The 25,466-nt window shown below is 40.2% G+C and overlaps 1 protein-coding gene across 1 annotated transcript in view; it reads right to left on the bottom strand.

Annotated features, from left to right (window-relative positions):
* Creb5 (cAMP responsive element binding protein 5) overlaps positions 1–25,466 on the bottom strand; it is a 434,800-nt gene that overhangs the window by 4,925 nt on the left and 404,409 nt on the right. The window contains exons 8-9 of the mRNA XM_042685053.1: positions 10,762–11,085; positions 5,112–5,339 (exon numbers count right to left, since the gene is read on the bottom strand). Of these exons, the coding sequence (XP_042540987.1) occupies positions 5,112–5,339; positions 10,762–11,085 (552 nt within the window). The remainder of the gene's footprint in view (positions 1–5,111; positions 5,340–10,761; positions 11,086–25,466) is intronic.

Genomic DNA, 25,466 nt, shown 5'->3' with positions numbered 1-25,466 from the left:
ACCAGCTCCCAGCTCCAGAATGATATATTTTTTAAACACATAAGCTTGTCTAAGGATGGAACAGCAGTACCTCATATACTTTCAGATCTCATCAGGGCTGATTCCAAAGCATATATGGACTGGTATGTCCATATAGGTGTTTCTATTGTTGAGAAAGAGTCAGTGGAACCTGTGTCAGATTCCATAGGGCTCTTCAGCTTAAGCAAGGTAAAGATGTCAACAGATCAGAGTTTCCTGAAAAACAGCCAACTAACTTGGTCAGTTATGATGGTATATGCCAGCCTGTACTGATAGCTGGCACTCACTGGGAGAGGCAAAGTAAAGAGAGATGTCAGGTTTTAGGCCAACCTGGATCACATGGAATGGCAAGACTCTGTATCAATAAGAAAACAAAAAAAGCTAGGCCCAGGTTTGTAATCCTAGATCCTCTGAAGCCTGAGATGTAAAGGACCTTGGTTTAAGCCAATATGGGCAGACAATTCAAGACGCTCCATCTCCAAAGTAAAGCTGAGGTTTAGCTCAGGTAGGGAAGTTTCAGCCAGCCATGAACCTGAGTAAGCTCTAGGCCCTGAGTTCAAATTCCTCCTGTACTGGACAGACAGTAAAGGAAAAGCAACTAAAGAAAAAAAAAGTGTGTGCTGTGCACATGCATAATCATCAAAAGATTCTGCATTGAAAGATTGCTGTAAGAAACGCAGAAACACTCAACTATATTTTACATAAAAGATCCTTTCCAAGGTAACTAAGTATAATCATCTTGAATTCATTTGGGGAGAGAACAATCAGGTAGCAAATGTTTCAAAATGCAGGAAAGAAATCAAATGTGGCCTGCAAATCTATCAGGGAAACAAAAGTCAGGACTTTTGGAATCATTGTGTTACCCTGGATTGCCTTGTTTTATGAACTGAGACAAGTCAATTTTATTCCTTATACATTTCTCTTCTGTTATTTCTACTAATTCTAGCTCTTGATATGAAAATAGTTTGTCAGAGCCAAGTATGAATAATAAGTATTGATTCTCTTGCTAACACCAGCCATTCACATTTTCATTCTTCTAAATGAATTTGGGCTTACTGTTCTTAAAATAGTTATTTAAATAAATGCAAGTGGGTAGATCTGCTTCGATTGATCTACTTTTTAAACACATAAATTTGTCTAGGGATGAAGTAGCAATCCTGAAGAGATATTTAATACTACAATGATATCCTTTAAATAAGTATTTTAAAAGAAGTCTCTAATAGCTCTATTTATAGATTTTTTGCTTGGGAGAATATCATTTTGTTATATGATAAATCTAGGCTATTTTTTAGTGTAAGCAGTAATTTGTAATATATATATATATATATGCATACACACATACATATACGTATATATGTATGTATACACACACATATACACACACACACACACACACACACATGCTAAAAGGATCCCACAATTAACCCTCCCCCTTCATTCTAGTTCAATTCATTCTGAAACAAAGGACTTTCAATTTGTCAAGCAACAGTTCCCATCTGGACTATTCACTTGCCAAGTCCCAGACCTGGGCTTGTGTGTCTAAAATTTCAGCAGCAACTTAGACCATGTGTCTAAAAGGAAAAGCAATTACTTCTATGGGTGACCAGATGATTTCCATATCCTCTACTGAACATAAATGACCTCTGAGGACCACACGGGCAGTGACTCAGTCACTCTGCATCAGAACCAAGGATGTGGGTTCCTCTCTTTAAAGACTTTGTAGACAAAAATCATAAAGTGGTGGGTCAGATAATAGGAAAACTTGCTTGCATGCTCATTCTTCTTGCTGGTCATAAGACATTTGGGAAGACTCCTTATCTTCCAGATTATTTACTTTCTCCAAATATAAAATGTCAGATTAGGTGGCTTTTGACTTTCTCCTAATTCTTCTATCTGTGTTGACCTCTTGGGCAAAGATTTATTGTGAGACTAGAAAAATGAGGTCTCAGGTTTGCTCTTGTTTTCTTAGGTCTGGCTTTTCCCATCTGCATTCTGACTAGAAGGTTCTATGCTGGAAAACAACTGAAAAGTGGCAGCGGGCCATCCAGACCTTAGATATTCCATTTGGCTGGAGTTTGTTTGCTTAGCACCTTCCATTTCTGTTTACTTAAAATTTGGCTCACTAAACCAGCCTCAAGAGAGACACCTTTTTTCTTTTGACAAAGGTCCAGTGAGAGGGAAAAGGTCACTCAAAGGTAGCAGAATCTGTGACATCTTCTGCAGCACCTTAGGCCATGATACAGAACATGGGACATCACAGAGAACGCCACACTGCTGTGGCTTCAGTCCCTTAGAAGCAAAGCGGTGGCTGGAAATAGCAACACTGTAACCTTCCTCCAGGACTATTTAAGAGCCAGAAGCTAGCAGTGACGGTTGAGTTCTGTTTTCTTGCTCTAGGACTAGAAGATGAGACCCTGGAGTGATTCTGTAAGGACTTGTTTTAGTTAATATTGATGTAAGGACTTGCTTGCCTCTGATATGTGTCAGCTAGCTACTTGGAGCTCCTTCACCTAAGGCTGTGGTTTTCAACCAAGGCCAATTTTGTACCTATGTTTATTCCCTGCTCCAACCAAAGGTTGTAGCAATGCTTGCAGACATTTTTCTTTGGTTGTCATAGATTCTACATATCCCAATATACTCCTGTCATCTACTAAGCAGAGGGCAAAGATGCTGCTAAATATTCTAAAGTTCAAAGGGTACAAGGAAGAATGAGCAGTCAATAACATCAGGCCTGAGAAATCTTAAAGATTTCCCCCATTTTCCTGCAGACCTCGGAAATGGAAAAGTTTTTGGGTTTTCCTGACTTCACTCATTGCAGGACTGCAATGTTTGTGGGTTCATACAGACCAGGATTTTTGTTTATTTAAATGAACTCAGATAATAATGACTTTGCCTTATTCTTACCAATACCACCTCTGTGAAATTGCAGGTTCCCTGCAATTCCATCAAATTAACATGTGACTACTAATATTGAAAAATTTGTTCATGTTCCCCAAAAAGCTTCTCATAGACAACTATGCATGAACAGTTATTTAAATCTGGCCATTCCTCTGTGGCTTGACAGTGCGATCACACCCATGCCAAGCGCTCAGGCAATCACTTCCAGTGCACTCCAGAGTTGAGGAACTCAGTCATTAATTCAACAAATGGTTCCTCAGTATAGGCAGTACACTACAAACCAAGGATTGGTGATGAGAAATGGGGTAAAAAGGCACAATCCCAAACTTTGTGTCATACAACTATGAAAAGGGGAGTTATTCTCCTCCAAATCTGTCATTTTCCTCCGTTTCTTGCTCAAGGCTGTCAAAAAAAATGACATGTTTAGAGGAAATCATATAAACCAGTCCATATACAACCCAAACTTTTCTTGTATACTTGTGGTTTGTACAGTATTTGTCCCATGGCAAAATACAAAATGAAAATGCAAGGGTTTTAAGGTTTGGCACCCTAACTGCTCCTTCCAAAAAATGCACAGTGACCCAGGTTGGGGGAGACGATAAAGGAGAACCGTAAACTATGAAGTGCACATTCCCTCTATTTTGGACACTCACTTCCTGCCTTCTCCTAAGCCTTGTTTTCAGTACCTGGAGTACTAGGATTAAAACTGCCTCTAAGGATTTGTCTCATGTCAATTTAGTTGCTCCATTGTTCATGGTGAATTGGTACACTCATTGTTGCTATTAGAACAAATGTCCTTAACTGCATCATGTACATGCTTCAGAGTCTTCTGGAAAAGGCTTATATTTGGGGAATTTCTTTCTCTTTAGACACTCTTAGAAATGACCTTATTATAAAAGGTCATTGATAAAGCCACTCTCGAGAACAAAAATCACACAAGAGCCAAATCATGTTGAGGCTGAAAATGAATTGGAACCTGTCATTTCTTTCAGGGTAAAATAAAATGAAACAAAAGTGAGTGTGGTGGTTCTTATCTATAATTCTACCTACTTGGATGTCAGACATCAGAGGATCATGGTTCAAGGACATCTAAGGCCAAAAAAAGAAAAAAAGCAAACAAACCAAAATACACACAAAAAAACAAAAAGGTTCACAAGACTCCATCTCAACCAATGAAATGGCAGGGAGCACTGGGAATGTGGCTTAGTGGTAGAGTGTTTGCCTAGCATGCATGAAGCCCTGGGTTCGATTCCTCAGTGCCAAATAAACAGTAAAAGCTCAACGTGGTGCTGTGGCTCAAGTGGTAGAGTCTCAGCTTTGAGCAAAGAAGCTCAGGGACAGTGTCTAGGTCCTGAGTTCAAGCCCCAGCACTAGCAAAAAAAAAAAAAAAAAAGAAGAAGAAGAAGAAAAGAGAAAGAAAAGAAAAAGCAGGGAGTTCTAGCGTGTGCCTGACACCTCAACTACTCATAGCTTCTTCTACAAGGAGGATTAGGGTTTAGATTAATCCTGGCAAAATTTAAGACTTTATTCAATAAGATAACAAAAGCAAATGGTGCTGGGAGGCGTGGTTCAAGTGGTGGAGCACTTGCCTAGCAAACACCAAGTCTTGAATTCAAACCCCAGTATACCAGTAAAACCAAGTAACCAAGAATAACATAAACAGTTACCATGCTTCCATTTTAGAAAAATATAGACACTTTGTTATAAGCCAAAGCAACCCTCTCAATCTGGTGATTGTACCAGTTGCTAAAAGGTTGTGGATAGTTTCTCTCTGAGGCATTGGCGCTAAGTGCTTTGTGACCATTAGTTCACTTATTGCTCCTAAGAATTCTATAAAGTTATTATTCTCATTCCATAAATAAGGAAAGTGGGAGTTAAGAGGAGTTAAATACTGCACATGATGGCCAACCTGGGGTTTGAACTACTGATTCTGTGTGCATGGCCCTAGTGATTCTCAAGGTGAGCCCTCCTTCTCTCTGAAAGAGTGGGTAGAATGATGTTCATGGCGTAGTTATTTTGTTTGGTAGTGTCTCAGAACTCATAAAGCTCATGAGGAGCTCTAAGGCTCCTCTGTGGGGGAAGTGAGAGGTAGGACTTCCTAGGTCAACAAGTGAGGCGCCTGCAGGCCAGAAAAGGCTAGTGGGAGGGGGAGGGGGGGTGCTTGGAGCTGCTGGGGAAGAAGAAAGTGGCCGCACCTGAAGCTGCATGTTTGTCTGGGTGAGTTCTTCTGCTTTCTTTTCCAGTGACATCACCCAGACCTTCCTCTTCTGTCTGCAACGCGTGGCAGCTGCCCGGTTCCTTTCCAGAAATTTCCGCCGCCTCTCATCAGGATCTTCATCCACCACCCTTCTCCGGCGACCCCCTGTGGGCTGGGGCGGCTGTATTGTCTGGGTGGGCTGCATCTGTTGTGTGGCTGGTGAAACCTGTGGGAAAAGAGGCAGGAAGTGGTGGGGACAGCAATGGACATATTGGGATTTTTTAAAAAAAGAGAGACCCAAGTCCCTGTTAGAACACAAAGCACAGGAATCCAGTTGTTTTAGGAAACATACCAAGCTTGTTTGCTGAATGAAATAAACAGTGAAATCTCACTATAGGAAAGAAAAAAATATGTATCACTAAGCTATAGTCGCAGTTCTTTTGGCTAGCTTTGAGAATGACTCATGAAAAGACGGAGCCAGGTTGAGTTTTCCCTGATAGGCACTTGGCTGGTGGACAGTAAGGGCATTATCTTTTTTAATTCTTCTTTAGGTGTCAAGAATGTTTTATTTAAAGTGCTTTTAAAAACTTTAAAGTAGACAAGAGCCCTAGCTTATATCTATGTTTTTCTACTCAAGAGGCTGAGATATGAAGATATGAAGCCAGTCCAGACAGACAAATCTGAATTACTTTTTTATCTCCAATTAGCCACAAAATGCTGGAAGTGGAGGTATGGCTCAAGTGACAGAGTGCTTGTCTTGGGCTGGGGGGGGGAGGGGGAGGGAAGCAGTCAAGCAAAGGTTTTCAAGGTCCTAAGTTTAAGTCCCAGTATTGGCAATCAAAGAAGCAATCAAAAACCTTTAAAGCAACCAGAAGAGAGTTTGGAGTTATTGTCGCAATGCTGAAGAGTGATTTGCCCAGACCTTGGAGCAGGTTGTTCCCTTCATTGGGATGGTTTTAAACTCTCCCTAGAACCTATGTTTGTTCACTTTGCTATTAAAAGAAAGCCAGAAGACTGATGAAGGCCTGCTTTTACTACTTCACAGTTCTTAGTATGCATGACTCGATGGGACTCTCCATTCAGGCTTCAGATGGGTCTGCTTGCTCCTCAGACTTCTGATGAAGGGTGAAGGGGCTTCCTAGCTTTCTAGATGACTGAAAGGCAAGGCTTGCCTGTAATTGACACAGAAGCTTCTCTAAGCCTGCTCTACCTTGCACACGTGAGACAGGAGAGCCAGGGTGCATTCTTTATGCTTACATTAGACGGAAATCCCAGGGCTGGCAAAGCACTTTATTAAAAAGGTTTACTGTGCTTATAGACTCCTTGTAAGGCCTGCATCGGACTCAGTAACATCTGAGGGTTTGGAGACCCCCACACATATAGCTTTATTTCCTTTCATGAGGCAGACCCACAGCACCTTATGAAATTTCTATGACTAATTCTTTATATGTCTGGGTACTAATGCTTTTCCTAACGCTCTGTACTTCCTCTTTCATTCTCAATAAAGGGTGATTTTTTTTTTTCTTGTCCCTCTCCCATTTCTCAGTCACTCAGGTTTATGACTGTAATACCTATAAAGTTGTTTTACAAGAGACATTTAACCTACAGAAATAACAGACAAAAAGTTTAAAAAATAAAGCCCCAACAGCCTTTAAAGAAAGAAAAAAACACATTCCAACCCTATGATTGAAATCAATCAGAATGACCGTAATTGCACTAGGAATGGCTGCAGGTTGACACCAGTGGACTGATGGTGAAATATTTTAATCCTAAACTATCAAACTTTCTATGACTAACTGTAAAAGAATCAGGCTCAGGAGTGAGGTCGTACTACCTCTCAATAATTTTATCTAAAGCAAAGACTTTTTCTGAAACTCTTTATTGGCAATTCCTTTCCTCCTGATCACAGAGGAATAACAAAATTAATTAATTGTCTAAGGTCTTACTCACTAGAGCGAATGACGATGACATAATCCTTGTTATTGGCAAAAATGTAGGCAACTTGTCATTTCAGATGCTAACTCTGGGAAGTCAAGCATTAGGAGGAAATGTGCTGTCTGGCCATTATTTTTGCCTTTACTACTTTTGTGAATTAATGCTCTCATAAGGCCAGTCCTAGATAATTCAAGTAGGTAAAGCTGTTTCTTTTCATTTCCCTTCCTCCCTCCCTCCCTCTCTCCCTCCCTCCTTCTCTTCCTCCCTCCCTCCCTCCCTCCCTTCTTCCTTCCTTCCTTCCTTCCTTCTTTCCTTCCTTCCTTCCTTCCTTCCTTCCTCCCTCCTTCCTTCCTTCCAAGTAATGAGGATTGAACTCAAGACCTGGGTACTGTCTCTCATCTTTTTTGCTAAAGGCTGATGCTCTACCACTTGAGCCACACTTTCACTTTTTTTTGGTGGTTTAATGGAGATGAGAATCCCATGGACTTTCCTGTTCAGGCTGGCTTTGAACCCTGATCCTTAGATCTCAGCTTCCTGAATAGTTAGGATTACAGACATGAGCCACTAGTGCCTGGTGGAAAAATGTTTTTTAAATAGGTATTGCAGAGACTTCTCTTTCAATGTTGCCTACTTCCTCATCTAAATAAAGCAAGTGTGATTTTGGCTCCATGGAGGTTTAGGGTTTATAAGAAGAAAGCATATTGGTTAGGAGAAATTCCTAGTGGCCACAGAGTGCTTCAGAACTCTGAACTCTAATCCTTACTTACAGGAAAAATCAAAAGAAAGCAGGAAGAATTTCTAAGACCAGAATTTGCATTCCTGGTATTTATTATCACTTATTTTATGTTTAATAAGGAATTCTTTTAGCCGAAATGATGTACAAGTTATGACAAAAAATAATGAATTATGACTTCAAAGATTCATTCCAAATCATCTTAGAATATCAGAGTTGGAAGAACCTTAAGCTATCTTGAATCCTACTAGTCAAATTATCATAGGATTAAGCATCAAGACAAGAAGTCAGTAATAAGCCTGGTTGGTATACTTTGTGTCTGCGTGTCTACTGGTCCTGGTGCCTGAACTCAGGCCTGGGCACTGTCGAGCTTTGGTGAGCAAGACTAATGCTCTCCCACTTAGAGCCATGGAGCCATTTCCAGATTTTTTTTGCAGCTAATTGGAGATGAGTCTCATGGACTTTCCTGCCCCTGGCTGGCTTTGAATCATGATCCTCAGATCTCAGCCTGTTGAGTAGCTAGGATTACAGGTATGATCCACCAATGCGTGGCTTTGGTTGGTATAATTTAAGAATGATATTTTAGAATACTGTCTACATGATCTTATTCAAATTTTAACAAGACCAACTTAAATTATTTGTCTTTAGTATAGGATAAAACAAAGCAACTTGGTACAGCTAATTATAATAGTAATCAACTAATTGCACATACAATTGGCCATTTACTGACTTTAAACAGAGGGCAATTGACTAATTGGTGCTTAGCTAATGAGTAGCTTTTATATTTAAGGCACTGTCAAACTTGTCTGTGTAATAACTTGCCAACAAAGAAAATCAAACCTTGATGTTCATCTTTTCCATAAAATAATAAGTTGACCAGTCAAATTGATTCACTATCTTTGACCTAGTAGCTTTCTTTCTCCCTTTTAATATATGTACCAGTATGACATTTGACTAAAAATGACAAAAAGTTGCTCTAATAGCAGTATTACTGCTAAACCACTTGCTATACTCTTTGAATTATTCTCATTTAGAATTAATAATGACCAGCATGTTTTTGAAAACTTCTCAGAGAATCTCTTATGTGGCTTGTTAAAACCTATGAACTTACTTCATCCATTTTACAGATGGAGAAAGCAAGATTTAGGGAGGCTAATCATTAGATCTAGGTTCAGGTCACACAGCAACTACAATGAAAAAAAAGAATGGCTTTCTGACTCTTCTTTGCTATATAGAACATTGTAGGACACATTTAAGGACCTCTGCAAAAGTAAATGTAATGACTAGATTAGAACGCTGCTTGTAGATAATCTGTTCCTGTGAGTAGCTCTCTAGGCTTGATGTGTTTAAGGAGAAGGAGCTGAACAGCCCAAAATGCTGCCCGGAGTGACATCTTGTCTCCAGTGGCAGGGGATGGATGAGACTGTGAATAAGTGTTGCTTAGTGGCTGCACTCTTTGGACCCAGTTTTGACTCAGCTAGCTGGGATCTGGCAGTGTGGCAGGGGTGGAAGGACTGACCAAGATCATCTTCTTTAAGGATCCAAAGCATCCAGGGCTAGCCATTCTCTTAGCCATGACCTTCGTCCACTTACTAAAACCCATTCCTGTAGAGGGACTCACTTTTCTGCTTGACCTGGGTGACATAATGTCTGCCTGGTCCCCCAACTCTTCTTCACTTCAGTATAAATGACGGCTTTCTTTCTGTTCACTCCTGGTGACTCTCCACCCAGGGATTTGGACTTTCTCTTGGTCTGATAATCTACAGAACTTGGCTCTCTCCCTCTTTCTCTCCCTTCCTGTAACACATTTCACATTCTGAGGGTGAGTCATCTCTCCTCACCATTCACACCGTACTTCGTGCCCTAGCATCTACCATGGAGCTCTTTCTTTTCTTTAGGAATTGCTACTATGGAGATTTTTAACGTTTGTAAATATTCAGGGAAATGGCTTCTTGTATTTAACTTCCATTTTACAGGCATCAAGACTGAGTCTCTGTGGTGTTTAAAAGAATAGCAGCTATGGGTATTCATGTGTATATCTTCGGGAAGGTGGGGGAGAGTATATGAAATTGCAGTGACAACGTGCAGCATTGGCGCTTACTGGACACTGATGAACGTGAACTATACAACTCCTGGGCGGAGATGAGAGGGAGGGACAGGGAGGGAATGAGGGGACAGAAGACATCATATGAAAGGAAATGTGCTCATTACCTGACTCATGCAATTGTAATCCCTCTTTACACCACCTTTATAATAATAATATATATTATAATAAAGTACATAATAAAAAAAGAATAACAGCTAGACAAGGTTACAATTAACTGATTTTTTTCTCATTTTTTAAATACCTTTCATAACTATTGTAAGTTTTTTTCTACATCTACTATTGTTACTACTACTCTTAGAACTTTTTTTTAACAATTTGCAAAAGAAGTTATGGATTTGGGAGAATTTAAAGTTTATATTTGTCCCGAGAGAGTGGATCTTAAATTTTATTTACAGACATAATGATTCAGTTTTGTCTGAAATATTATTTATTTATTTATTCATTGTGGGGCTTGAATTCATGGCCTGGGCTGTCCCTAAGCTCCTTTGCTCAAGACAAGTGCTCTACTACTTGAGCCACAGCTCCACTTTCGGTTTTCTAGTGGTTAACTGGAGATAAGAGTTTCACGGACTTTCCCGCCTGGGTGGGCTTTGAGCCTCAATTGCCAGATCTCAGCCTCCTGAGTAGCTAGGATGACAGGCGTGAGCCACCGGTGTCTGGCTTGAACTATTATTTACAGACCTAATGATGCAGTGTTATCCTGTGGATGGAACCATTACCTCCTAGGAAACAGGCAGAGCTCCCGAGAAGGTCAAATAAAGCATCTGGGTTTGACCACACTAGGGTTGTCGCAGATGACTCCAGCAGCAACCTTGGCAACATCAACTATGAACAAAAGGCGAGAAAGGGGAAGGGGCAGGGGGAGAGTCCTACCTGTGCTTGGTTGCCGGTGTGCAGGGGTGGGTGTGGCGAGGTCTGATGGTGTGCTGGGTGTGCATGAAGATGGGAATGGGAGTGATGATGCGGGTGGCTCTGCTGGTGATGGGGCTGTGGGTGGGGGTGGTGGGAGGGGTGCTGGTGCTGGTGTGGATAGGGGTGGTGGGGGGGTAGTGTCTGGTGCTGATGTGGGTGTGAGTGCATGTGATGGTGCGGCGTCTGGTCCTGCCGGGAGCCCATCATCTCCATCATGTGTCCCATGGTGTTCATGTTCCCGTTTGACATGGCAGCAGGATGGTGAGTCAAGGCAGCCTTCAACCTCTGAAACAGAATAAAACAACAGGGGACAACTGAGGTCACTCGTGTATTCCATAGTGATTTGGGAGCACTACGAGTCTTAGTTTCAGTGTGTGTGTGTGTGTGTGTGTGTGTGTGTGTGTGTGTGTGTGTGTGTGTGTGCCAGTTCTGGAACTTGCACTCAGGACTTGGGCACTATCCCTGAACTTTTTTGCTTAAGGCTAGCACTTTGCCACTTGAGTCCATGTCCATTTCCCCCGCCTTTTGGTAGTTAGAGAGAAGCATCTCACAGAGTTTCTTGCCTGGGCTGGCTGCAAATTGTAATCCTTAGATCTCAGCCTCCTGAGTAGCTAGGATGATAGACAGGAGCCACCAGTAAGCCTGCTTATCCAATCATTCTTCATATCTGGTAGCTTACAAAGCAAACAGAAACTGGATAGAGAGCTCCCATCTGACAAGACCCTGTGTCTTATAAGGGTTACAAGAATAAAAGACTTTGCCTCTCAAAAGATTTCTTGGGTGCAAGGAGTAAATAAGCTAAAATTTTAGAATGCAGGCAGACTACTAGTATTATTTTCGAGCTTTAAATTATTGTTAGCCAATCATAACTTCCGAGTAAGGTACCATTTTCCATTTGGTACCAGGATATTTCTCATAGACTCTGTTGATATTCTAATTTTTCACATGCAATTACTTTCTTCTAACTTGAAGAAGAAAGTAGAATGGATGAAGTAGAGTACTTGCACATAATCTGTAGTGGCTATATCAATAGCCTAGTATGTTTCTAATAGGAAGCGTTGTTCACTAACCAGCAAACACAAATATATACAAGTAACTTCTTGATTCTAAGGCAAGGTTCAGTCAACTTTTTCTACAGAGTCACATTATAAGTCTTTTCATTGATGTGAGCTTTATAAACTCAATCACAACTACTCAAGTCATGATGAATTGATGGCTCAACTTTTGGGTCATCCATCAAAACTCACCAGTAGCCCAATGTACAAATGAACTGGGCCTCATATTTCCCTGTGCAACTTTATTAAGGGACAGGAATTTGAATTCCATATAATTTTCACATGCCATAATATGTTAACCTATGTTTGATATTACTTTGGCCTTTTAATTAATTAAAGTGGGAAAACTGTTCTTAGCTCACATGCTGTACAAAGTTAGGTGGCAGGCTAGGGGCTAGATTTGGCACCTGAGATGTAGTTTGGTAACTCCAGGCTATGAGGTCAGTTGATAATCAGTTTCATTTCATTTTTCTCTTTTTGGGTGTAGGGTGGTTATTGGGGCTTAAACTGAGGGGCTTGAACTCTTCCTTGGCATTTTTCCACTCTATGCTGACACCTTATAACATGAACCACACCCTCAATGCCAACTTTGTGCTGATTAATTGGGGATGAGAGTCTCACAGACTTTTCTTCCCAGGGAGGATTTGATCTGTCATCCTCAGATCACAGACTCCTGAGTAGTTAAGATTCCAGGCATAAGCAACTGGAGCCCAACTCTTCAAAAACATTTCCCCCATTCTAAATAGGCAATTACCCTAATCCTCAGGGGCTCAGTGTGCTGAATGCTCTGTAATGTAGTTACTCCTTGCAAATGTATCCTCTGCAGAGCTGATAGTCTAATTGGCAAGCTCACATTGACTTCATGAAATATTTAGGAAGGGATTGAAGTTCGGTCCAGATTTGTGCTCTTATCTGACTGAGATAATGCTGTGTAATCACTGAAAGATGGAAGAGTTGCATTTAAATGATGATCAAAGCTGCCACACGCTAGCCCTGCACAAAGTTAACGATTCTCAACTGTTAAACTGTTGAAAAATTCCACTTCAATTAACCAAGATCTTTGGTTAACTATAAAGAGGGCCGATTTGTTAAAAAATATAAAATAAATAAACAAATGGAAAGCAACGGAAGGCTGACTATATGTTAATGTGGACACTCACTGAAAACCTTTTTCATACCCGGATGCAATAACATCTTAGTCCACTGGTCCCTGGTCAGCAGCCATTGTGTGACCTTGTTGACCTCTGTAAAAATAATCCTGAGGAGGTGCTTCCTATACCCCTGGGAAAGACTTGATGGTGGGCTTTATGTTGAGCATGAAGCAGAAAAGAAAACTAGTACTCCTCATCTCCAAAGCTAAGAAATGATTTCATTGTTTTTATTAAAATGCTCATTATAAAAAAATTGAAGCAATGCTTAGAAGTGACATGAAGTCAGCCTTACAGGAGCCAAATGTGTTGTTTACCCTGGGGGAAGGGGCACGTCTAAGCCACATTCCAGACAATTCCATGCTTCCGTAGCGATAGGCAAGCACAGAGAATAATTTTATAACATGGGAATCATAATGAAGCTTTTTTAAAGAAGTCTTCTGACTATGGCATAACAAAGAAATGAGATGAATTGATAGGATTCAGATATATGTTCTTTTTTACATGAAGAAAAATTTCTGGTGGCTGTTTCTAAACTGGAGGGAAAAATCGTAAGAAAAAAATAGGACCAAAGGGAGAAAAGGTGAACAGTCGTTACACAAAATGTCATATGTAAAAGTTGAGGATGAGATAGGGACAAATGGGATGACAATGGAAGGAGTGGCAATGATCAAGATGCATTGGGTTCATAAACTGAAATTTCAAACTCCTTTGTTCAACTACAGATGTGTGTGTGTGTGTGTGTGTGTGTGTGTGTATGTTTTAAGTGGCTTATGCCTGTAATCCTAGGTATTTAGAGGCTGAGATCTGAGGATCATAGTTTGAAGCCAGCCTGGGGAGAAAAGTCCATGAGAACCTTATTTCCAATTAACCACCTAAAGCCAAAAAGGGAGCTATACAGTTCAATTGGTAAAACAACAGCCTTGACAGGGTGAGGCCTGAGTTCCAACTCCACTACCAGTATGTGTGTGCACACGTGCGCACGTGCACACACACACACACACACACACACACACACAAACACAGATTATATTAAAATCATTTGCTACTTTTAGTTGACTCATTGGCTAGTTTTGACAGACTATTTTTGCAATTCTGCATTTATGGGATATGTAGTCTGCTTTTTGTTACATTAATAATATATCTCAATATCTTTCTTTTCTCTTTCCTTTTTCTTTGCCAGTCCTGGGGCTTATTCAGGGCACTGTCCCTGAGCTTCTTTGTGCTCAAGGCTAGCACTCTACCACTTGAACCACAGCACCACTTCTGCCTTTTCTGTTTATGTGGTACCGAGGAATCAAACCCAGGACTTCGTGCATGCTAAGCAAGTACTCTACCACTAAACTACATTCCCAGCCCTTCAATATCTTTCTATGTCACTTTCCAAACTAGCTGTTAACAGAACCTTTGCTATGTCAGCCCTCATGCAGTGTTTTATAAATATGAAGTCCCCAGTCTTCAGAGCAACCTAAAAGATATAGTGATGCCTCTTGTCCAGACCTGCTAACAAGTGATGGGGAGGGGGGCACATGTTTTGTTCAGTAGAATAATAGGAATGCCATTTCTCCATAAAGAGAAGGGACTAGAAAAGTTGACAAAAGATCATGCTGGATGGTAGGTTCTGGTGGCTCATGCTTATAATCCTAGTTACTTCAGATCTGAGGATCATAGTTCAAAGACAGCCTGGAGAGGAAAATCTAAGAGATGACAATCTCCAATTAATCACTAAAAAGGCTACAAGTAGAGCTGTGCTCAAGTGGTCAAATGCTAGCTTTGAGCACAAAAAGCTCAGGCCTTGAATTCAGGCCCTTGTACCCACATATGCACACAAAAAAGAGCCATGCTGGAAGGTTCAACAGTAGCCACGTGTGTCTGTTATTCAGAAGAAAACTAGAAATATGGTACACTCAGTCTGGAGATTGGCAGAGGGAAGGGACATAAGAATTTTCAGGAAGTTACTTGTGGTAGAGGATCCTCAAGGTTCTGAATCTTTACTTCCTTTTTTGTAATGGTAAGGAATTGAGATTTACATTTCTTTCCCTCTTTCCCTCAAAATACAGATATGATAAAGTCTACATGTCTTTCATTTCAACTGCTTTTTAACCCTTGGGGAATCAGAAATGTCATTTAAGCAAGGAAAGTCAAAGTCCTCATCATGGTCTTGGGCATAGTTTTCTATGCCCATGCAGAGTCAAGCTGGGCCTTTGTTTAGTCCCTGTGGGGAGCCTCATACTCCCTCCAGACACAAGACCTTTGTACTTAACACTGAGCTACACTTCCCATTCTTCAGAAATTCTAAAGTTTTCATCCTTAGATTCCTCCTACAAGTTCCCCTGATATCTTGATCGAAGTCAAATTCTGTTGATATATGATTCACACACAGTTACATTCCTTTATTTATAAAATTCAATGTGTAGGTCGAAGGTTTTTAGTATTATTATCCCATTATTATCCCTTAATCATTCCAGTGAGCCAACTTTATAAGAACAGAAACCATGCTGGATTTTGTTCAGTGTTAATTTCCTCAATTTAGCATAGAGGCGGCTACATATTACACATAGAATTACTAAAATATGAATGAAGGAATGAAGGAAGGAATAAAAGAAAATTCCCAAGGCTTATGAGAATGTTAAATTTTCAACGTGGATCACTGTAGGTGGTGTTTATTCAAGGAGGATAATTATATTAGTCATCCAAAGTTGGCAAAACCAACCACAGAGTCATGTAGGTGGAAGGCTGTTAAAGTACTGTCAAGAGCTCCCCACTGCCTACCTCGCCTGTCCTCTTGAAAACAGCAGAGAAAAGAAAACTTAAATAACTTAGAGGAAGGCACATTAATTCATCATGATACATTCCCCCTGAAAAGGAGGCATGGAAAACTGAAAACCTGTTTAGGAATAGGTCACAATGCTACAAACAACTTTTCCACCTTTAATTAGAAGCAAATGGAGCCTGACAAATAAATCCTAGGCACTAGATCTTCATCTCTCCAATAATTAGCCTGTCCTGGTAAGGGAAATTGCTTGATGGCCTCAAGTCTGTTCTTGTATGTTTCACGTCAAGGCAATAACACTAGCAATGCTAATAACATTTACATTTAACTATTTATTCACCCAACAAATATTTATTGGGCTTTGACTATGTGCCAGACACTGTACGAGGTACATTGTTTTCTGCCAACTTACTGAAGCAGACATAAAACAAAGTTTTGGAAAAACCCTGGGATGGAAGTCATAGAATGGGATGTATGGACATATGACTTTGAGCCTCCTTCAGAAAACCTGTGGGCCTCTGGCTTAAGTTTTAGCTCTAAGTTTCAGTCTTGGTCACATTAGAAGCAATGCAGGGAAGATAAATGACTATCAAGCTGCCCATGTCATATGTAACATTCTCCATGTCTTTTCAAAACAGTTTGGGGCCCTTCTCAAAGTCCTAAAGAGCTTTTTGCTTCTCTGTATGCCAGGGCCAACAAACAGCAAGTGCACTGTAAATCATTAAAATATACCAAATATAGATGTTTGTACCCTACTCACTGAGGGATGATAAATGACCAATAAATGAGTCCAAGCTGTATTTTACAGAATAATTTTTCTTTCTGTAACAGAACTCTGACTTGTTTTAAATAACATTCTGCCTAATGCCAAGAAAAGGCAGGGGAGAGAAGGAGGCAATAATGAGCAAATAAACAGATAGTTTTCAGTTCTACAAAGCAAGGCTAGAATGGAGATGGACTAGTGAGAGAGGAGGAAAAACATGGCCCTGTTGACTTTTCCTCATTCTCTACCATATTCATTTATTTGAGGGAGCCAATCGGGAAAGACTCAAGGAGCCTGCCACACAGCTGGTTTCAGTCAACAGGGGTCATTTTCATTTGGTCTGTGTATTTTACCAACTCTCTATTCCCTGTTCCTAGTGGGAGGTGAGCCTGCTGCCTTGGATTTGAGTCCTGGTAAGAAAACAGCTGTCTACCACACCCTAGCACAGCATGGCCACTGTCATAATGGCTGGCCTTGCCACTTCTTTTATTCCCCCACTTAGCTCATTTCTGCATCACAGCACAGGCATAAGCACATGCCATTACTGTCAGAAGCATGCATGCATATGTGTGAGTACACCTCCCACAGTCTCCACATACCACACACACACACACACACACACACACACACACACACACACACCACTGACACACATACACCACTCACACACACACATACCCCAGACAAGTTCTTTCCCATTAACAACTTGCTAGTGTCAATGAGAAACATTTGTGTAACTGTAAGACCTTTTCCCCTCCTTTCTCAGTGAAGCAAATTCTTGTGCTTTCTAGCCTCTGAAAGCCAAGTCAAATTATTGGACATTATTTGAAATTCAATTGGATGGGCGGTAGTGAAGGTCAAGAGCATGCTTTCTAGAAAGTTTTTAATTATAAATGGCTGTTGGGTTTTGTTCCAGAAATGAATGTGCAAATATTACAATGCAGTGTTTCTGGCTGGCTACAAATCAGAAGCTGTTAGATTTTTGTCTTAATTGAATCTATGTACAAATATGACAAAATGTATATTTGTATTTCCTTCTTGACACAAAGTAATTCCCATCCATGGCCTCCCAGAGAGATTAAGTCCTGTGAAGTGTAACTTCTTCTTATACTGCTGTTCCCATAGTTCATCAACAGATGTGGTCATCATGGACTAATAAGTGGCCTAAATCATCAGGGTTGTGTGGCCATGGGATATGAGAGTTTAATACCCATGGTTACTGACTTACTCTAGTTATCAAGGAGTTCTGAAATTAAGTCTCTGAGTTATTGCAAATAAATTTTTAAAAGTAAGTGATTTTTTTTGTCCTTTTTTTATTGTGAAAATACTGTACAGAGGGGTTATAATTACATGGGCAAGGTAATGAGTACATTTTTTATCAAGCATTGTTGCCTCCTCCTTTGTTTCCCCTTCTAATCCCTTCCCATATTCCCTCCCCCCTCACCCCCGGCCAAAGTTGTAAAGTTTGTTTTTCGACATAACGGCTTGTACATCTCATTGTTGCAATGGGTCCACCTGTATCCCTATTTAAACAATTTGTTTTTGCCCTTTCCCTCCACAAATTATACCCACATCAAATACAATGAAAGCAGGGGTTATACCGTGGGGGAGGGACATACAAAGCAACAAAGAAATCATCTTATAAATATGTTAGACACAATAGCAAGAAAGGAGAAAACATTTAAATACTTATCTTGGGGTTCATTCCCCTAACATCAACTTATCTGACCTTTTCTGCTTGTCTCAGACATATACTAGTTATTGCAAATAAGGGAAACCATGGGACCTATGTTTCTTGGGGCCTGGCTTACTTCACTTAATATAATTTTTTCCAAGTCTTTCCATTTCCTAACAAATGAGACAATGTCATTCTTTCTGATGGAGGCATAGAATTCCATTGTGTATATATACCATATTTTCTTGATCCATCCATCTTCTAAGGGGCATCTGGGTTGGTTCCATATCTTAGCTATGATAAATAATGCTATGATAAACATAGTTGTGCTGGTAGTTTTAGTATGGTCTTGTTTGTGATCACTTGGGTAAATGCCCAAAAGTAGGATTGCTGGGTAATAGCCATCTAATCTTTGGTAAGAGAGCTAAAAAAATAGAATGGAAGAAAAATAGCCTCTTCAGTAAATGGTGCTGGCAAAATTGATTAGTCACTTGTAGAAAACTAAAGCTAGATCCTTATATATCACCCTGCACCAGCATCAACTCCAAATGGACCAAAGACCTCGGAGTACAAGCAGACACTCTGAAAACATTACAGGATGGAATAGGAGAAACTCTAGGTCTCCTTGGCACAGGCCGAAATTTTCTTAATAGAGACCCACAAACACAACAAATCAAAGACAGGTTGGACAAATGGGACTGCATGAACTTGGAGAGCTTCTGCATGGCAAAGGACATAGCTAGCAAGATCAATAGAAAACCCACGGATTGGGAGAAGATCTTTACTAGCCATACAACAGACAAGGGTCTCATATCTGGAACTCAAAAAATTAAATCCCCCAACAACAAATCCTCAAAGAAACAACTGCCCAATATAATAAAGGGGCTAAATATTTAAAGTGATTTTTATCTACTGAATTTAATACCTACAAATGGCTAGATTAGATCTCAAAATGTTTCCAAAGTTGACAGGAAGAGGGAGGAGGAGGAGTGGATAATGGCACAGTTATATGTACTGGAGCTTGAGCACTGGGACTGGGGACTGTCCCTTAGCTTTACTCTCACGACAGGTGCCATAGCTCCAGTTCAAAGCTTTTTGCTGGTTAATTAGAGATAAATCTCATGAAGTTTCCGGGTTGGGCTGGCTTTGAACTAGGGTCCTTAGATCTCAGCTTCCTGAGTAGTAGGGTTATAGGCATGAGCCACCAGTGACCCATGGGAATATTGGTGACCCTGAAAGCCTTATGGGTTTTAAAATCCACATCCGTTTCAGGATCATCATTAAGATAATGAACTAAAAGTCATATTTGTCTTAATAATTTAGAATAAAATCTTGTGCTTCAAAATTTCTTAAAGTAAGAGGGCTAGAATCCCTCTACTTTAGGTTTTGGTTTGGTAATACCATTTTGAGTGCCTTTAGTATGCTTGAAATAGAGATGTCTAGTATAGGGTGGATACTATAAGACCTAGAAAGAAAAGGATCCATATTCTTTTTTGTATTGTGTAATGAGAAAGCAATGTGAAAATATAAAAAATCATACAATTAGCAAAAACTACAAGAAGATTAAATTATGAATCAATACCCAAGCTTCTTGGAAAAATGACTCAAGGAAAGTAAATGCATAACTATGCTGAGAGAGCCAGGGGTGCTGAAGCTCTGAGGTAGAGCTCTGGTCTCATCCAGATGAGGCCCTGGGTTTCATTCCCAGAACTATAAAAATTAAAATAATGCTATCTGAGCTCAGGCTTGTAATCCTAGCTACTCAGGAGGATGAGATCTAAGAAGAGAGGTTTGAAGTTAGGCTGGCCAGGAAAGTCTGAAAGATTCACATCTCTGATAAATAAGCTAAAAAGCCAGAAGTAGTGCTGTTGTTCAAGTAGTAGAGTGCCTGCTATGAGCGAAAAAGCTAAAGGACAGCACAAAGCCCTAAGTGCAAGCCCCAGTACCAACACACACACACACACACACACACACACACACACACACACACACACAACACCCCAAAACAATCAAGAATGGTACCTGAGCCCTTTGACTTTTCTGTGTGAGCAAAGGTAACAACAAGGTGTTGTTCACATATAACTGCTAAATGGTACATTGTACTTTAATGGAAAAAGCCACTCCATCTTGCCCCAGAACCTCAGAGACAAATCTTAGCGATATCCTTGTCAGCCTTTTCCATATGACTATCTAAATCATACATAATTACAGTTCTTCAAGAGTGAGCTTTCAATTTATTATTGTTAAAAGAAGAAATCAATGACTGTTCCAGTGTAGAATTATTTTATATCAGATGCTGTTACTCTGTATCTTTTGGACTCTGTGACTGTCTTTTATAATTCAGCCGAATGACTGTATGTTCTATGGAATTTCTGAATAAATTGTTCTTCTGAGAGCCAGAGCTAGTCTTAGTCCTACTATAAGACAGTTTTAAATCCTTAGCTAAGTAAGCCACATAGCCTTCCATGTGCCTTCATCCATCTTACAAAGGAGAGCAGAATCTTCAGCTCTATTCCATCAGAGTAAATATTAGAATGATGTCTGCTAAGGGATAGGAATCGATTGAATAAAGCAAATTGTATGAATGTCTAAATGAAACTAATACAAGTTTTCATCACAAAGAACTTTAGAAAAAAGAAAACCTATGACTTGAATGAGAAATCTTGATTTTAAAGCCTGGCCCAACCAGCCTAGTTGATCACCTGGAGCTTCCAATTCTTCTTGTAGGAAATGCGGATCTATAATAAGATAAGCAACTATCTAAACCACAAGGACAGGGCTGGTGATATAGCTCAATGACAGAACATTTGCCTAGAGTGTGGCCTGGTATCATTCTCAGCAGAATCACCCCATGAGGATATAGAGAGTGTCCTTAGAACAAAGTAGAGTTCTTTTGTGGATAGCTGGATGGGATGGGATTAATAATGGATTTGTGCAGGGAGGGGGGGGGCAGTTTTCTTTAGCTTTTTTGCTCAAGAGTGATTCTGTACACTTGAGCTGTACTTCCAATTCCATACTTTTGCTGATTAACTCAAAATAAGAGTATCAGACTTTTCTGACCAGGCTGGCTTTTAACCTTGATCTTCAGATCTCAGATTCCTGAGCGTCTAGGATTATAGGAGTTACCAATGCCTGACACTAACAGCTTTTGGTGGAAAACAAACAACTCCAAGAAATCAATTTTTGTCCTTACACTTAAAATATTTTTGCTTGGTTTTCAATTTTTTTTTAATTCACAATAAAGTAAATGGGATTTTTTTTTTCATTCACTGAAAGGAATGAAGAAGCCAGGTACTGGTGGCTTACACCTGTAATCTAAACTACATGGGAAGCTGAGATTTGAGGATTGTGGTTTGAAGCCAGCCCAGGCAGAAAAGTCTGTGAGACTCTTAACTTTAATTAACCACTGAAAAGCCATATGTGGAACTGTGCCTCAAATGGTAAAGTGTTAGCTTTGAGGACAAAACATAGAGAAAGTGCCCTGGCCCCAAGTTTAAGCTCAGGTCTGGCACAAAGCAAAAAAGAGGGAAGAACTGATCCTTGTCTGAAAAGCATGATACTGAATAAAAGAAGTCAGATAAAAGGTTCCATTTTGCATGTGTCCATTCACAGGAAACACCTGGACTAGGTCCATGTATGCATGCAGAAAACAAACTGTCAGATGCCAGGGGAGGGCTGACTGCTTAATGTTCACAGTCTTTCCTTTTGAGGTGATGAACCAGGCTGAGATGATAGCCAGTGGTTGTGCATTCGCCTAGGATGTGTAAGGTCATGGGTTCATCCCTAGCAGTGCAAAAATAAAAATTAACAAAGAGTGTAAATGCATAGTATCTAGTGATACTCACTAGATACTATGTTGAAAATGAACCATACAATTTGTCATGGAGGAGGTCTGGGAGGGAAAACTTGGGAGAAGAGGAGGGAGAGGTGACACTATTCAAAAAGAAATGTACTTTTTACCTGACATATAACTGTAATCTCTCTGAACATCACCTTTAAAATACCAATAAATAAATTGCAACATAAAGTAAGACTCTCTTTGCTTCTAACACAGTTGCTAGAAATTCTGGATTTATCTGGGAATGACTAATGTCTATTGGGTTGTCACCATAAGCAAAATAGTATTGTGAAATAATAAAGGCCAAAACAATCCTTTGCTTGAAGTTGTGAAAAGAGTCAAGGCTCAAAGTCTCTCCTTTTCTTGCAACTCCATAAGTCATCAATTAGCACTGACTTAAAGAGGAAGCACAAAACTACAGGATTGACTATGTGTGATACACAGCTTGTAAATAAAGGGGGTGTCTGATGGAGTAACTTTAAACTGGGCATAGTGACTCAGGCCTAAAATCTCAGTACTCAGGAGGGGAGAGAGGAGGACTATGATTTGAGGCAGCCCATGCAAAGTTAGCAAGACCTTACCTCAAAAACATGCCAAGTCAAGAAAGACCATGAGAGTTTTATCTCCAATTAACCACCAAAAGGTTGGAGGTGGAGCTGTGGCTCAAGTGGTAAAGTACCAGACTTGCAAAAAGCTCAAAGACAGCACCGAGGCCCTGAATTGAAGTCCCAGAACAGGCATACACACACACACACACACACACACACACACACACACACACACACACACACACACACAGAACATACATCTTTATGTGTATAGGGATATTATCTTTTATTTTTGTTTAAGAAACAACCTTAATATGCTTTTTTAAAATTTAAAACCTCCTTCTGTATATGCAACCAACTTTCTTATTCCAGTTCTTCCCCCCTTGGGAGCTGCTATATTTCTTGGGGATTTGTGCTATAATTTTTATTGTCAACTTTTTCCTTATATTTTTGTCTTTAGTCAATAGAATAAATATGGCCATATTAAAAAAAACATGCCAACTATAGTGGTTCATGCCTATAATCCCAGCTACAGTGGAGGCAGAGGTAGGAAGATCATAGTCTGAGACTAGCCTAAGGAAGACTATCTGAAAATTAAACTAAAAGCAAAAGGACTTGGGGGACATGCCTCAAGTGTTAGGGCCTAATGAACTGGGTTCAACCGATAGTGGAAGACGAACATGAAAAAGAACTGTAACACTGTGAAATATTTTGTGCCTGATTCATAGAAAAAAAAACAAACAGAAAAAAGCACCTATGATCCAAAATACCTTATGTAAAATGTAGCTTGGCATTAACATTACATATGATATAATGCTATATATAATATATAGTATATATTATATAAATATAACATGCTATATATAATATATAAAGTAGGCTATGTAGATTTTTGTAAAGCCTTTTATGCAATGCAATTGTCAAAAGAGCTCATGTAGTTTTCCATTAAAGCATACTAGAAACAGTGCGAGGGGTTCCTTCCTGCCTGTCCGCACAGGCCAGGCCATGCACACACACCTGTGGCCCCTCACCTGTCTGCCCCCACCAAAATGCTAATGTCACATCTAAGGGAAATTGGATTTTCTTCCAGAGTTATCCCAGTCCTCCACTAGTGGATGTGAATGCTTACGCTTCCCTTGAACATTATCATTAACATCCTTGTATTCATATCCTAATTCTAAAATGCTCATTATTGTTTTTTTTTAAAATCTGATGAGGGGCTGGGAAGGTGGTTCAGGGGTACAATGCTTGCCTTGCATGCATGAGGCCCTGGGTTCGATTCCTCAGCATCACATAAGCAGAAAAAGCCGGAAGTGGCTCTGTGGCTCAAGTGGTGGAGCACTAGCCTTGAGCTGAAGAGCTGAAGGACAGCGACCAGGCCCAGAGTTCAGACCCCAGAACTGACAAAAACAAAAGTCTGATGAATTCACCCATTCAGTTGAGTCGAGTTTCTGGGCAAAGATGGTGGTAAGTGATAGAGTGTGTGCATCTGTGTGTACATGTGGTTATGTGGATATTTTTATGTATGCACATGTGTGCATATGTGTATTGGGGTGTGCATGTGTGTATGTATGAATGGCTGCATGTGTGTGCATATGCATATTCATGCATTTATATGCATGAATGTATCTGTACACATACATGTGTATCTGTGCATATGTATGTATACTGGTATGTATCTGTGTATATGTGCATATCTGTGTGTAGTGTGTGTGTGTGTGTGTGTGTGTGTGTGTGTGTGTGTGTGTGTGTGTGTATGTACTATGAAGTATAGCCTGTTACATAATGTAAAGTGATGAGGGGTTCACCTGGCCAGTTTCAGCTTTAAGGGATTTTCTGGGGCTTTTCTTTCTTGTTCTTTTCTATACCTAGGTAAGATAGTATGGCTCTGTTCTTTTTAAGCCACTGAGCTCCATTATCATATGAGATGCTCTCAGATATAATGTGGTCCTAGAGAATAATATTTGCTGGTTTCCCTGGAAATGTTAAAGGTACTGATTATCCAATGGGCATAGAATAATATTTGCTGACCTTCAGCCTGCCTTGTAGCCCAAAAGTCCCCTGAGTGGCTACTTCCCACGTAATACTTGTGACACACATGTTTATGACTTTGTTCCCAGAAGGGACATTTCTGGCAGTGACTGCAGGGAGAAAAATGCCCTTTGTCTTGCTAGCCACACTCTGCACCCTTAAGAACCTGGCACCTGCAAACCTGGAGAACTTTAGGTGAGGGCTTATTTCTAGCTTTTATAGAAGAAGAAAATTCTATTGGAAAAAGAAGTAATCCCTTGTGTTATTTTATTTTGGACAAGCATTTAATCAGAAACATAGGCAGTAACATATGGTAGAAAAATACACATGAAGCACAGAACTTTGCATTTATAACTCACAATGGAAAATTCATGCTAATGCAGCTCTGAGTTCTGGATTTTAATTGCACAGAAGTCAGGAAATTCAGAGTTCAAGTGCCCACAAGAAACCTTACTCCATATGTGCATCACAGGGCCTTTCCTGAGTGGGTGACATAATTATTTGGCAAAATGAATAGTAACATGAACAGTGATGGAAAGGATTGCTTCTTTCCTCAGTGCTATAGTTCTCATGATGCCAAGCTGATGGGCAGAGAGCAACTGATGCTACATAAATCACACCTTTTTAAGTGAACAGCGGGGCTTGGAGGTACAGGATGATGAACATCCTGACATTAGCCACACTGTAGCGCCTGACTGTAGAGGTACCAGACTTGATACTGTGCCGCCAGTGAGGGACAGCCCATTGCTACAACAGCAGCCAGTTCTTGTGTGGCTCCTTTCCCATGGCCTTGTGTGGACAGCCCTGCGCAGTAAGCACTTTCTTACCTTAACTC

This window comes from Dipodomys spectabilis, unplaced genomic scaffold (assembly GCF_019054845.1).
Source record: "Dipodomys spectabilis isolate Male_0828 unplaced genomic scaffold, ASM1905484v1 ptg000092l, whole genome shotgun sequence".
NCBI classification, from domain to species: domain Eukaryota; kingdom Metazoa; phylum Chordata; class Mammalia; order Rodentia; family Heteromyidae; genus Dipodomys; species Dipodomys spectabilis.
Note: the sequence above shows the minus strand (reverse complement) of the source record. Positions and strands in the feature narration are given on the sequence as shown.